The sequence below is a fragment of the Ahaetulla prasina genome, chromosome 2 (genome assembly GCF_028640845.1).
Source record: "Ahaetulla prasina isolate Xishuangbanna chromosome 2, ASM2864084v1, whole genome shotgun sequence".
Taxonomy (NCBI): domain Eukaryota; kingdom Metazoa; phylum Chordata; class Lepidosauria; order Squamata; family Colubridae; genus Ahaetulla; species Ahaetulla prasina.
The window spans coordinates 3683254-3696958 of record NC_080540.1 but is presented as its reverse complement, the minus strand read 5'-3'; the positions used below and the strand labels follow the sequence as shown (position 1 = coordinate 3696958).

The window sequence follows — 13705 nt, the reverse complement described above, 5'->3', positions numbered from 1 at the left end:
GAAGTTGTAAATGCTCCAACACTGGAAGTTTTTAAGAAGAGATTGGATAATCATTTGTCTGAAGTGGTGTAGGGTATCCTGCCTAAGCAGGGGGTTGGACTAGAAGACCTCCAAGGTCCCTTCTAACTCTGTTATTCTGTTCTATTCTATTTTCCAAGGCATCAGAAGGCAAGACAAAAAACAATGGATGGAAACTAATCAAGCAACTTAGAGCTAAGAAGGAATTTCCTAACAGTAAGAAAACTTAACCAGTGGAGTAGCTTGCCTTCAGAAGTTGCATAGCTTAAAAGGACAAAATAAGACCCCAAGGAAGTTTTTTGCACAGGTTTCTTCATCATTCTGGCTCCTTTTGAGGGAGGAATTCTTCAATCTGAAGCTTTTTTCACACACTCTATGGTGATACGTATGTGACAATTTTCACATAATCAAAGGCCTCTGACAAAAAAAAGTTTTGATGCTTCTGCTTGAGTGATACTACTTGACTCGGGTCTCAGTTCTACACAATGGATACAAGTCAGATTATTTTTTGGTATCTTCACATCCCAGAGACTGTTTCCCTTCTGATTGTGGTCAAAAGGGATTTAAATAGTTTCCTGAAATATTTTTCTTAATTTCACATTATTTTATTTGAACCCCTACTGATTTCCAAGGGTCTTCCTTCTCAGTTGATAATTTGCAATTATCAGCACAATGGAGTTATTTTTATTCTCATTCTACTGAATATCCTCAACTTGGGACAAAGAGAAAGGATGGAAGAAGGAAGGAAGGAAAACTTACAAGCAATTTGAAACACAAATCCTCTTAGTTGTCATTTTTAATTATTACAATCAATTGAACAATTGAATCTCTCTGCATTCATTGATGGAACTTATGTTCCCTTTTGATTATAAGATCCCTTCAGACCTCAGAATATCTGCTGTGCTATTTCTATTCCTCCCCCCCACCCAGTGGAAAGAGAATTTAGAGCCATCTGATAAAATGAGTATATTAAGAAACAAGAAAGGGAGAGGAAAACAATTGTTAAGACTAGGGGGGGAAAAGGAAAAATTAAATTATGGGGAGCAACATTGGATCAATTGAATTTCTATCGCCATCTGTGCCATAGTGTAAAAAAGATGAACAAGTCTGTCCTGAAGAGATACAGCTTCTCCTGCCTGCGGAAGCAGCAACTGTTAAATATCTGCCTGGTCACATCCCTCACGGAATCAAGATCAGTTAAAAACGGATGAAAATACACTTCAGAAAAAAAGATTTTTCATTATTAAGATATAGTAGCATTGGCCATCTTCAAATTAAAGTATCTTCAAAAATCCGCTGTTTATAAGCAAGTGCCTGCTGTTTTTGTTTTCGTTGGTAATTTCATCTCTCTGGAGCTGCAAAATATAAAGGTCTGACTCCTTTCCTAAATCAGTATACACAAAAATGAAAGGCATAGATTTAATTAACAAAGTCTATGATTTTGTCCATTTATTGTCCGCCAAATTTATCTGTTTACGGCAAAATTAAGTCATTACTCCTGAAGCTCTTTCCAAGTTCCTCAGTTTTATATGGTTTCTCTTCTGTATGAATCCTTTTATGAGACGTAAGGGAACCATTATGAGTGAAGCTCTTTCCACACTCCAAACATTTGTATGGCTTCTCCCCTGTATGGATTCTTTTATGAGAATTAAGATGGCTGCTATTAGTAAAGCCCTTCCCACATTCCACACATTTATACGGCTTCTCCCCTGTGTGGATCCAGTTATGGGAACTAAGTTGACTACTATGAGTAAAGGTCTTTCCACACTCTCTACATTTATATGGCTTCTCCCCTGTATGGATCCTTTTATGTTTCATAAGGGATGAATTTTCACCAAAACTCTTTCCACATTCCATGCATTTATACGGTTTCTCCCCTGTGTGGATCCTTTTATGTACAGTAAGAGGCCCATTTTCGCAAAAGCTCTTTCCACATTCTTGGCATTTATACGGCCTTTCTCCTGTGTGGATCCTTTTATGAGAAGTGAGATGACTGCTGTTCGTAAAACCCTTTCCACACTGCTCACATTTATATGGCCTCTCCCCTGTGTGGATCCTTTTATGGCAAGTAAGCTGATTGCTGTGAGTAAAGGTCTTTCCACACTCTTTGCATATATAGGGCCTCTCCCCTGTGTGGATCCTTTTATGTTTTATAAGCGATGCATTTTCACAGAAGCCCTTTCCACAATCCATGCATTTATATGGCTTCTCCCCTGTATGGATCCTCTTATGTGAATTAAGATTACCCTTCTGAGTGAAAGTCTTTCCACACTCCGTGCATGTATATGGCTTCTTCCCCGTGTGGATCCATTTATGAGAAGTAACTTGACTGCTTCTTCTGAAGCTCTTTCCACATTCCAAGCATTTATACGGCTTCTCTTCTGTCTGGATCATTTTATGAGATGTAAGGGACGCATTTTCAGAAGAAGCAGTGGAAGTTGAATTGTAATGTTTCCAACTGTCTCCGCATATATACTCTTCTTTTTGGCCTTCGGTTTGATAGTATTCATTTACATCTAATTTGACTTGGAACAATTTTACACAGTTTCCAATATATTTTTTCTCTTTTTCTCCTTGTTGGGCAAGAAAATTTTGCATTGGAGCATCAGTGAAAGATGAGCTTTCTTGTTTCCAACTTCTTGACTGGTTTGTCTCATGATTTTCAAGTTCCATTTTAATTGCAGGTTTCTCTATTCCATTTCCAGGATTGGTCACTTGGAATGGTTCTCTGGAATCTTTATTCTCCTGCCCATTATTACCTTCAATGGAAAAGAGAAATGAAAACGATAGCAAGATTAGGGAAAAAGATCAAAGTGTATAAAGCCATATTAATTTCCTTCTGTGCATCATTTATTTATTTATTTATTTTATTTGATTTTTATACCGCCCTTCTCCCGAAGGACTCAGGGCGGTGTACAGGCATAATAAAAAACCGACAATACAATATACAGATTTAAAATACGATTTAAAAAACTTATTTAAATTAGCCCAATGATTAAAATTTACCATACTAAAACCCCGTTTAAAATTAATAAATTTAAGATTAAAATCCCGATTTAAGCCAGCCCCGCGCGGATAAAAAGGTGAGTCTTGAGTTCGCGACGAAATGTCCGAAGGTCATTTCATCAGGAGCAGGGCAGATTTTTTTCCCTTCCCCCACCTGGGACCTGACATCTGGATGGAGATTTTTAAAATAAGAAGTAGCTTAAAATAAGAAGTAGCTGATATTATCTAATTAAAGAATGTCTTCCTAAACACTGATTGGGGAATATCTAACTCTTACCCAGAGAGACCACATTCCTATGGTTTTCCAGCATGACTTCCCAATGCAGCTCTTTTTGGTGAGCATCCAGTTGAGACCACTCCTCTTCAGAAAAATATACAGCTACCTCTTCAAAGGACACAGGACCCTCCTGAACAAAGAAAAAAAGAAAAGAAAAGAACAAAACAGACCTGGGAGGATTTGGAAGACATCTGTTATTACTTAGAAATTGCCAAAGCAAAGATAGCAAAGGTTTTATCAACGTTCATTTATTTTTCACATTTCTGAACTGGCTATCCACATGATTCTGTAGTATTCTAAATGTCATTCAGTGAAACAAGCCTGTTTCTTTTTGGATTGAATTATCTATGTCTGTGTATAAAAGGTAAAGGTTCCCCTCGCACATACGTGCTAGTCGTTGCCAACTCTAGGGGGTGGTGCTCATCTCCGTTTCAAAGCCGAAGAGCCAGCGCTGTCCCAAGACGTCTCCGTGGTCATGTGGCCAGCATGACTCAACGCCAAAGGCACACGGAACGCTGTTACCTTCCCACCAAAGGTGGTCCCTATTTTTTTTACTTGCATTTTTACATGCTTTCGAAACTGCTAGGTTGGCAGAAGCTGGGACAAGTAACGGAAGCTCACTCCGTTACATGGCAGCACTAAGGATTCGAACCATTGAGCTGCCGACCTTTTGATCGACAAGCTCAACGTCCTAGCCCCTGAGCCACCACGTCCCTTTATTTCTGTGTATATGCCTGTCTAATTATCTACTGTATGTATATCCATTGTCAGATGTTACATCTTTTCTATCCTGCTCTACGGAGTAGAGAATTGGTCTCTGACAAAAAAACCACTCGAAGAAACTTGAAGCATTTGAAATATGGATTTACAGATGGCTGTTACATATAAACTGGGTTAACAAAATCACAAATGAGGAGTAATAAGCTGTCTGGGAAAGCAAAGGGAAACCATCAAAGCCGTTAAAAAGCGAAAGTTAGAATATTTTGGACATGTGATGCGACACCCAGAAAAATAGGGCATCCTTCACTTAATCCTCCGGGGAAAGAGGAAACGAGGTCCAGGCAGAAGAAGAAAATCATGGCTTCAAAACATAAGGGACTGTTTGGACAAAACTCAGCAGCACTTTTTCCTGTGTTGACGAAAATAGGATTGCCAACATGATCGCCAACGTCTGATGACAGATATGACACAAGAAGATGATGCAACCACCATCAAAGACTCTCAGCATGTGGAGAGAATCAACTTGCAGATGGGCCTTTAAATCCCCAGTTCTTGGTGACTCCAATCCTTCCTGAGCTTGCAGAAGGAAACGAGAGGGGAACATTCTTTCTAGCATTTCAGCAAACAGCTTTTGCTATCCCCTGAAGGACCAGTCTGAGTGATTGACTGAACAGGAGAGAACAGGAGAAAATTTTCTGGGTTGGACATATCTCACCTTTTGAAAAGCTACACACCTCCAAATCCAGGCAAAAATCAGAGGGTTAGAAATTAACTCTGCAAGCCAGAAGGGCCTTGATAATGTGCTATTTCAGGACAATTTTTATTTAAGAGACTTTTCTATCTGGCTACTTTCTTTAGATCAGCGGTTCTCAACCTGTGGGTCGGGACCTCGTTGGGGGTCGAATGACAATTTGCCAAGGGTTGCCTAAGACCATCGGAAATATGGGAAGTATACTTGCGAGTCGAAGAATCGCGCTCCAATGGTTGACTTCACAAGCCAGCTGCAGGCTCTTCAAATCGCTAGCTGAATTCGGCTTCAGGCGCAATGAATTAAAAAAGAGAGAAATCTTTGCTCTGATGTCTCCCTCTCAAGCCAGCTGCAATCACTCCCAATTGCTAGCCTAATCTGGCTTCAGGCGCGATAAACTTAATAGGGGAGGAGTCTCCGCTTTAATGCCTCCATCCTCAAGGCAATCGCAAGCAGTTCAGATCGCTAGCCAATATGGCTTCAGGCGCGATAAATTCAAAACGAAAATAATTTTATGGTTGAGGTTGCCACATCGTGGGGAATTGTATTAAAGGGGTCGCAGCACTATAAAGGTTGAGAACCACTGCTTTAGATTATAATAGTTTGCCTTTTAATCTGATTGGCTTATTTTTCTTGACTGGTTATAAACAAGGCTTTTTAAAAATGGTGATGTGCCAGTGTATTCATTTATTTTGATCTGCCTTGCCCAATTCTAAATGAAAGAGTTATGAAAATAATAGTTCTCTTGAAGGCTCTTGGGAAGAATTAATTCTTGAAAATTAGGCAAAATAATTAGCAAAAGGAGAATTAAGTACTGGTCTTAAAATATGATTTCCTAATAGAAGAGTCAGAAAGAAATCTTGTTTCTTGCTCCCAAACATTATAACCCAGTCCAGACAAAAGGAGACTGCTGGGTACATCAGCTTGATTCCTGAGTAGAAGGAATATAATTCCCCAACTTACTTGATTTGGAGGTTCAACCATAGTTTTAGATCCACAGTTAGGAGGAGTAAACGTCATTCGACTCCTCTCTGTAAGGGATACAGAATTTTAAAATCAATAATGAAGGGAACAGAATTTTTAAAATTATTTTAACGTTTTAAAATTGTTTTAAAATAAATAATAAAGGGAACATAAATGACTTAGATGAGGGAATAAAAGGGGGACTCATCCAATTTGCACATGACACTAAGCTGGCAGGAATAGTCAAACTCAGGATCCAAAAAGATCTTGACAGACTTGAACAATGGGCTCTAGCCAACAAAATGAAATTTAATGTGGAGAAAAGCAAGGTTTTACACCTGGGCAGGAAAAACCAAATTGCCTAATACAGATTAGGCAAAATCTGGCTCAAAAACTATGAGAGGGATCTTGGGAATCTTAGTGGATGATCACTTAAACATGAATTAGATGTGTGCGGCGGCAGCCCAAAAAGCTAATACAATCAATCCTTGCTTGTATAAACAGAGGCATAGAATCAAAATATTAGTACCACTTTATAAAGTCACTACAGATGGGAGGTTGAACAACTAGTCTTATGGTGCGACTGGAACAATCTGGAATTGAACACACTCAAAACCGTAGAAATGGTGGTAGACTTTAGGAGAAACCCTTCTATACTTCCATCTCTTACAATACTAGACAACACAGTATGGCCGGTGGTCTTCCGGGTGCAATTCAAGGTTTTGGTCATCACCTTTAAAGCGCTCCATGGCATGGGACCGGGATATTTACGGGACCGCCTGCTGCCGCCAGTAGCCTCCCATCGACCGGTGCGCTCTCACAGGGAGGGCCTCCTTGGGGTGCCATCGGCCAAACAGTGTCGGCTGGCGGCCCCCAGAGGAAGAGCATTCTTGTTGTGACCCAGGTTCCTGGACCCGGACTCCTGGACTCGGATGATTCAGAAAGTGAGGGAGAAGACCTGGCAAGCCCTGCTTCTCCTGAGCCCTTTCCCTCCCTGGCACCCACTCAAAGGGGGGAGGAGGGGCCGGCAAGGCCTGATTCCCTGGAGCCTTCTTCTGATTTGGCAACGCCCCAAGAACAGTTTTGGAGTGATGCAAGACTGCGCAGGCGTGACCGGCGCGCTCAGCAGAAGCAGCGTTGGGATAAAGCCAAGTCACAATTGTCATGCAGTGACATCTGCAGAGACTATAAATAGGAGGCGGGACTTCCTGGTTTTTTGTCTTGGACAAAGCAATGAATTTGCGCGGGCAAACTGTATCAATGGAGGGAAGAATATATTCATGAGTAATTCTGGCCTTATCTGTAATTTCCTTGTTATCTCCAGAAACTTGGCAGGCCCGTGGGTAGACGTGGCCAGGACATTTATATATATGTAAATAAATCAGAAAAGGAGGCCTCTGACTGACTCTTTGCTGGGAGTATTGGGGGAAGGGAAACAGAACAATTCTCTGTGGGGGCTCCTGCCCTGTGGAACGAACTACCTGTGGGGCTACGCCTTCTCCCTGATCTCCGGACCTTTAAGAGCGAGCTTAAAACTTTCTTCTTTCACCAAGCAGGGTTGGCCTAATGATAATTTTAATTCGAGGGTTTTTAGTGGGGTTTTTAAGGGGTTTACTCTATTTTTATAATTTTACCCACCTATTTTAAATATTCAGCTTATTGAATTAGATTTTTAACTGAATATTGTATTTTAATTTTTATGGTATTTGTGTTTTACTTTTGCTGTACACCACCCTGAGTCCTTGGAGAAGGGCGGTATAAAAATGTGAAAAATAAATAAATAAATAAATAAAGTATCAACAGTAGAGACCTTCAAATTTCTAGGTTCTACCATATTTCAAGACCTAAAATGGACACCTAACATCAAAAACATCATCAGAAAAGCAAATAACAGAGAATGTTCTTTCTGCACCAACTCAGGAAGCTCAAATTGTCCAAGGAGCTACTAATACAGTTCTATAGAGGAACTAATGAGTCTGTCATCTGCACCTCTATTACTGTCTGGTTTGGTTCTTCAAGCCAACAAGACAGACATAGACTTCAGAGGATAATTAGAACTGCAGAAAAAACAATTACTACCAACCTGCCTTCCATTGAGGACCTGTATACTACACGAGTCAAAAAGAGGATTGTGAAAATATTAACAGACCCCTCACATCCTGGACATAAACTGTTTCAACTCCTACTCTCAAAACGATGCTATAGAGCACTGTACACCAGAACAACTAGACACAAAAAGTTTTTTCCCGAATGCCATCAATAATTCCCTCAACACTGTCAAACTATTCACTACGTCTGCATTACTATTACTATTAATCTTCTCATCATTTCTATCACCCATCTCCTCCCACTTGCGACAGTGTTGCTGTATCCTTATGATTTATATTGATTGTTTCCTACTATGATTTGATTGCTTGTTGTACCGTATGACTGTCACTGGGTGCTGTGCCTTGTGATTCTTGACAAGTGTATCTTGTCTTTTTCTGTACACTGAGGGCATATGCACCAAAGACAAATTCCTTGTGTGTCCAATCACACTTGGCAATAAACACTTCTTTTCACTTTTCACTTCACTTCACTTCATTTCTATTGTATTTTACATTACAAAAAAAATGTTGAGACCTTGGAAAAAGTGCAAAGAAGAGCAATAAAGATGATTAAAGGCCTGGAGACTAAAACATACGAAGAACCCCTGCAGGATTTGGGTTTGGCTAGTCTAGAGAAAAGAAGGACTAGGGGGACATGATAGCAGTATTTCAGTATATGAGAGGCTGCCACAAAGGGGAGAAGGTCAATTTATTTTCCAAAGCACCTGAAGGCAGGACAAGAAACAATGGATGGAAACTAATCAAGGAGAGAAGCAACCTGGAATTGAGAAGAAACTTCCTAACAGTGTGGACAATTAACCAGTAGAACAGCTTGCATTCGGACATTGTAGGTGCTTCATTACTGGAGGTTTTCAAGAAGAGACTGGAGAGTCACTTGTCTGAAATGGTATAGGATCTCCTGCTTGAGCAGGGGGCTGGACTAGTAGATCTCCAAAGTCCCTTCAAGCTCTATTCTGATTCTGACCCAGAATAATAGAATACACAGAAAAGATGAGACAACAGGGATCTCTCTGGAAAAGAGAAGATCTTCAGTTACCTCCTGAGGCGTTCTGACTTGGATCATCCTGAGGAATCCTCCTAAAAAACAGCTCCTGAGGAGGATTTGATGGATTCCTCCTTCCCCCGCAGTCTCTGATCTCCACAGCAAAGGACTTAAAATAGGAGGAAGTAAAAAAGGAGAATTAACGGACATCACACAACAGGAACTGGATTCTTGTTCTCTAAACACAACTTCCAGCGTACATCAATGAGGTTGAGTAAGAAAGGGTGAGCTGCCCCAAATCTAACTTCTAGAATGGACAATGGGATAATATCCTACAAGATCTAATAAAACAACTCCACATATTCTGAATGCCAGAGGGATCTGGGAGGGAGGGGTGGAGAATTCAAACACACTCTTCATTCCTGTCAAACCCTTCTGAGCTCCCAAGAGAAGAGAGAAAACCTCTTACCTGCAACTCGACCTGCTCCTTCTGTTCCTCCGCCTGGCTCAGGAGGAAGCCTTCCGCTAGGGCCACCGCTTGGGAGCTGGTCTCTGCTCCACACTCCCGTACCCAGCTCTCCATCCGGAGGGGCAAAAGAGCCAGGAATTGCTCCAGAACCACCAGGTCCAGCATCTGGGCTTTGGTGTGCTTTTCTGGTTTCAGCCATCGCCGACAAAAGTCATGGAGTCGGCTGCAAAGCCCTCGGGGACCCTCAGCCTGCTGATATTGGAGGCTCCTGAAGTTCCAGGGCTGAACTTCTGAAAGGAGGATGGTTTCCCCCTCCAGGATCTTCTGCCCAGTTCTTGTCCAGATCTGCGGACAGCTCCCAGGCTGGATCCCAGAAGCACCTTTTCTCTCACCACAGGCTAAAGGTGTTCTCTCCATCCTTTTTCCGTCCCGTAAAGCGACGCCAAGGAATCCAAGGAATCTTGTGGATCTCCCAACACCTTTCATTCACGGGACCATTTCTGTTGCCCCAGGACCGACCCACAGCACGTTACTCCGCTCTCTTTGACCAAGAGATCATTTTGGCTGTAGGGGGGGGGAAGAGGTTACAAGTGGCTTCCAGTTTGTGTACTTGAAATGGTGGGGGGGGGGAGGAAGAGAGAAGGGGGATTCGACAAACTAGAAATGGGAGAATTTAGCCACTGAACAAACAATCACGAAATCTGCCCTGAGCTTAACTGGATCAGCAGGAGTCTCCTCCAGCCCCTGGTGCGAATCCTGCCTTGCCCAGCTTCTCTTCTCTCTACACCAGGATCCGCGAGGCCAACTCTAAACACGGGGAGGGAAGGGCCACCCCAGATCCCCGCCGCCTTCCTGGGAATCTCCGGTTCTTCCGGATGACAACGCGGCTGCTCCGGAGCTCCGCTTCCCACGCCCCAGCCCCGCCTGGAGAGAGCGGCTGGGGACCATGGGACCCGGGGTTGAAGCCGGAGGAGGGCCGGGCGCGGGTCTCTTCCCTCCTCGGCCTCCCTTTGCACGGGAAGAGCCCCCAAGTCACCCGGGGCGCGTCTGGATCCCCCCCCCCGCACCCGCGCCGGACTCTCCCGCAGCCTGTCCGCCTCTTGCGGAGCCACAGGGGTTAAGGAGAAGCGAGTGCGGCGCCCTAGAGCGGCAATCGTTTGTGACGTCACTCCCTTCGCCGCCGCCTCTGTGACCTTCGCCCTCCGTTGGGCTGATGTGGAATCTACGCGAGTTCCCTCCTCTTCGCAGAAAACGCCCCCTGGTGGACTTCGCGTAAATTTACAGGATTCAACTGGAAAGCGCGGGAAAGAGGAGCCCAGGGATGAAGAGCATGGGAGTAGGAGGAAAGTCCCTGTCAATGGCTCCCTGTCACAAAAAGGTTTTGGCGCCTTCAGAGGCAGCAATTTGCTCCCTCTCCCTCTCCTTCCTGTCCCGAATCATCTGTGGAGATGAAGAAAAAATCTCTCTGGAGGATTTGAATTCGCTTCCCTCACGAACAGCCACCCTAAAGGCTCAGCGGAGATTGGAGGAGACCTCAAAATGGGCCAAATCCTGTCAGAAACGGACGGGCTATCGGAAGACGAGGACCAAGAACCCCTTGGAAAACCCAGCTTGTATCTCACAATTGTTGCAAACTCTGGCCGGAAGGGGAGGAAGATGGGATACAAGGCAGAAAGGCCACAGTGAGGAACAAGATTGGTTTTTTATTGATTTGTCTTTTATTTCTTTAATTCAATACATACAGGTGCCTTTCTCAAATTATTCAGTCAGCCTCACAGCGAAGGGGGCACCAGAAAGAACAGACAACCCTCCAGCCGCTTCTGATGAAAGCAAAGGAAGATTGCCCTTCACTGGGCCAGTAGTGAAGCAAAGCACTTGGAAGTTCCCTTCTCTTGGCGGAGACTGCCCCTTGGTGGATTTGGTGCAAAGTGCCAGGATTCTAGAAAGGACAGGAAAGAGGAGTCCGTCTGAGGGGGAGAGGGTAAGGATGATGGGCATGGGAGTAGGGGAAAAGACCCCTCTCAATGACCCATCACAGTCACTCTGAACAAAGAGAAAAAAGACCAGTTCCAAAATGAAGGAAAAACTGAAACTCATGGATATTCCAGAAATGTTACCTCATAACCAGGTTCTTTAATTGAGAAATGAAGAAGGGAAATGGTGTTTCATCTCTGGCAGGAGAAAACATGGAATTGCAAAATTAAGACGGGAAGATTGTAAAAAAGGACTATAAATCTAAACTATGATGGGGATTTATTTATTTTTTTACATAAGGATTGCGTAGGAAACTCAAGACTAGAAAGCCTAAGCCCTTTGAAGAATTTAAGGCAGGGATATATCATTAAACCATAAATAAAAAGAGAAAATGAAAAGATTTGAGCACATTTGGTGTCAACACACAAAGACACACAGTGAGTGAAAGAAAGAATTTAAAATGATAGACAAGGTGATTAAAACCAATTTAAAAAGAATGGAGGTAACCTTTGATTTTTTGCATCTATTTCTTTTTTTCTGCAGCTTGACACAAAGTTTAATGATCCATATTTTGAAAAACAGCTTCAACCCACTAGGAGCTGAAATATGCGCACACCCCAAGGCTGTCCAAACACTTTAGTGTGTTAGTAATTTTAATGCAATGAAAAGAAACAGAATTTTATGAATGTTTAGTTAGTAACCACACCACTGATAAGTAATTTTTTTAAAGTTACCGTTATACAGTTTCCAAGTTTCTGGCACACCATAAAGAGAAAAATGTGGCACTAATGGTGGAAACAATTCTTTTGCCCCATGCAGCTTCTGTTCATTCTGGCCCTTTGGTTGAAAGACAAATTATTCACCCTGAAGCTTTTTGTATACATTCTATATTAACATCTGTCATTATTCCATCACATCATAAGAGGTCTTTGACCAAAAGAGACCTGCCTCTGCATTCATACTGGTTGACTCAGATCTTAATTTGATAGTAGACGGAAGTTGGATGGAGGCATTCTTAGAGCCCTCTGAGGTTGGTTGGTGCACTGATGATGTTCCCTAGTTTGGGTAATGAAATGTCTGCAACAAAACAATCAAGCTCAGCACCAAGGACCTCTCATTTCAACCGTAACCTACACATTTCCTCCTTTATTGGCAGGTTGGATTATTTTTGGCATCTTGACATCCCAGAGAAAGTTCCATTCACATTTCTGTGTGTTTCATCAGGCAGGACTGAAGTAATTTTTTTGAAGTAATTATTCTTAATTTCATGTTATTTTGGTCCGCATTGATTTCCAAAAATCTTCCTTCTTGATTGATCCTTTACAACGTTAGCACACATGGAGTGGTTTTCATTCTGATTCTCTGGAGTATGCCTAATTTGAGAGGGAGGGAGGATGTTCGAATGGCTACTTAATAAATTATTGTAAATCAAGAATTACCTGGGTTGGCCAGTAGGCTGACTAGTTAAGGGAATTTAATATGCACCCGCATTCCCCTAACACTGCTTTCTCTTAATAAAACTATGTCATGGTTCTGAGTAATGCTTCCAACCAATTCAAGACCCTGAGGCCATGACTTCCTCAAAAATCCAGTTCCTTGGATACATCATATCGGCACGGTCAAAGGTGAAACCAACATTGAATAATTCCAGCATTTTGGGTATAAGTAAAGAATAGATACTATCCACCTCCCTCGTGTCACAGGTCACCTTAGCTAACCAAGCAGTTTGTCAGGATAGTTTAAGAGTTGACCAGCTGCTAGGATGAGGCAATGATGATGCACTGATGTAATGAGTCAGCAAGGTTTTTGGCTGTTATCACTTTAAGAGCCTGTATAATAAGAGGCCTTGTTAGTATGTGTTTCTCCTGCCCCCTTTCTTCTCCGTTCTAAATTGCTAATTGCTCGAGTTCTGCCAGTAGTATGTATATGTAAAGTATATTTTTTTGTAGATAAAACCACTATTTATAACAAACCTCTGTTGGCTGTTATTGCTCCTGGGTTGTTTCACGTAGTAAAGCTGGGCAAACTTTGGCAAACTTTGACAGGTTATGGGCCCAGAACAGAGAAAAGCCCAGAGTGATTAGAGAGACCAGAGACAAGAGAAACCCACTGGGAGCTTGCTCCAGAATCAGAGGGGGTGTTTATCATGCTTTGTTAGTGCTTGTAATGGAAACAATCAACATGGCTTGTTAGCGTAACAGGAGATTTCGTGGTGTCTCAGCTGAATGAGACAAACTACCTCTCCTGGTGTATAAAGATGGAAATGTACCTGCAAAGGGAGGAATTGTGGATGATGGTTATTGATCTACCTTCTCCCTTATGTCGATCATCTTATGGGAAATAAGATTACCTGTTTGATCAAAGGTCCTTCCATACTTCATGCATTTCTATGGCTTCTCCCCTGTGTGGATCTTTTTATGGGAAGCAAGATATCTGCATT

General features: G+C 42.4%; 2 protein-coding genes across 3 annotated transcripts in view; both read right to left on the bottom strand.

Annotated features, from left to right (window-relative positions):
* Window positions 1–969: 969 nt before the first annotated feature.
* The window catches only part of LOC131192836 (zinc finger protein 91-like), a 35793-nt gene continuing 23057 nt past the window's right edge, over window positions 970–13705 (bottom strand). The window contains 1 exon segment of the mRNA XM_058172389.1: window positions 970–2443. Coding sequence (XP_058028372.1) covers window positions 1492–2443 — 952 coding nt within the window. The 3' untranslated portion in view covers window positions 970–1491.
* LOC131192805 (zinc finger and SCAN domain-containing protein 26-like) lies at window positions 3329–13653 on the bottom strand. 2 transcript variants are annotated; one of them, XM_058172341.1, is made up of 5 exons: window positions 10009–13653; window positions 9292–9855; window positions 8877–8991; window positions 5733–5800; window positions 3329–3471 (listed from the first exon to the last, which is right to left on the bottom strand). In XM_058172341.1, the coding sequence occupies exons 2-5, from the start codon at window positions 9775–9777 to the stop codon at window positions 3412–3414; spliced, it is 729 nt and encodes a 242-aa protein (XP_058028324.1). In that variant the 5' UTR covers window positions 9778–9855; window positions 10009–13653; the 3' UTR covers window positions 3329–3411. The 2 variants fall into 2 exon arrangements, with proteins under 2 accessions (XP_058028324.1, XP_058028323.1); XM_058172340.1 differs by having other exon boundaries at window positions 3350–5055.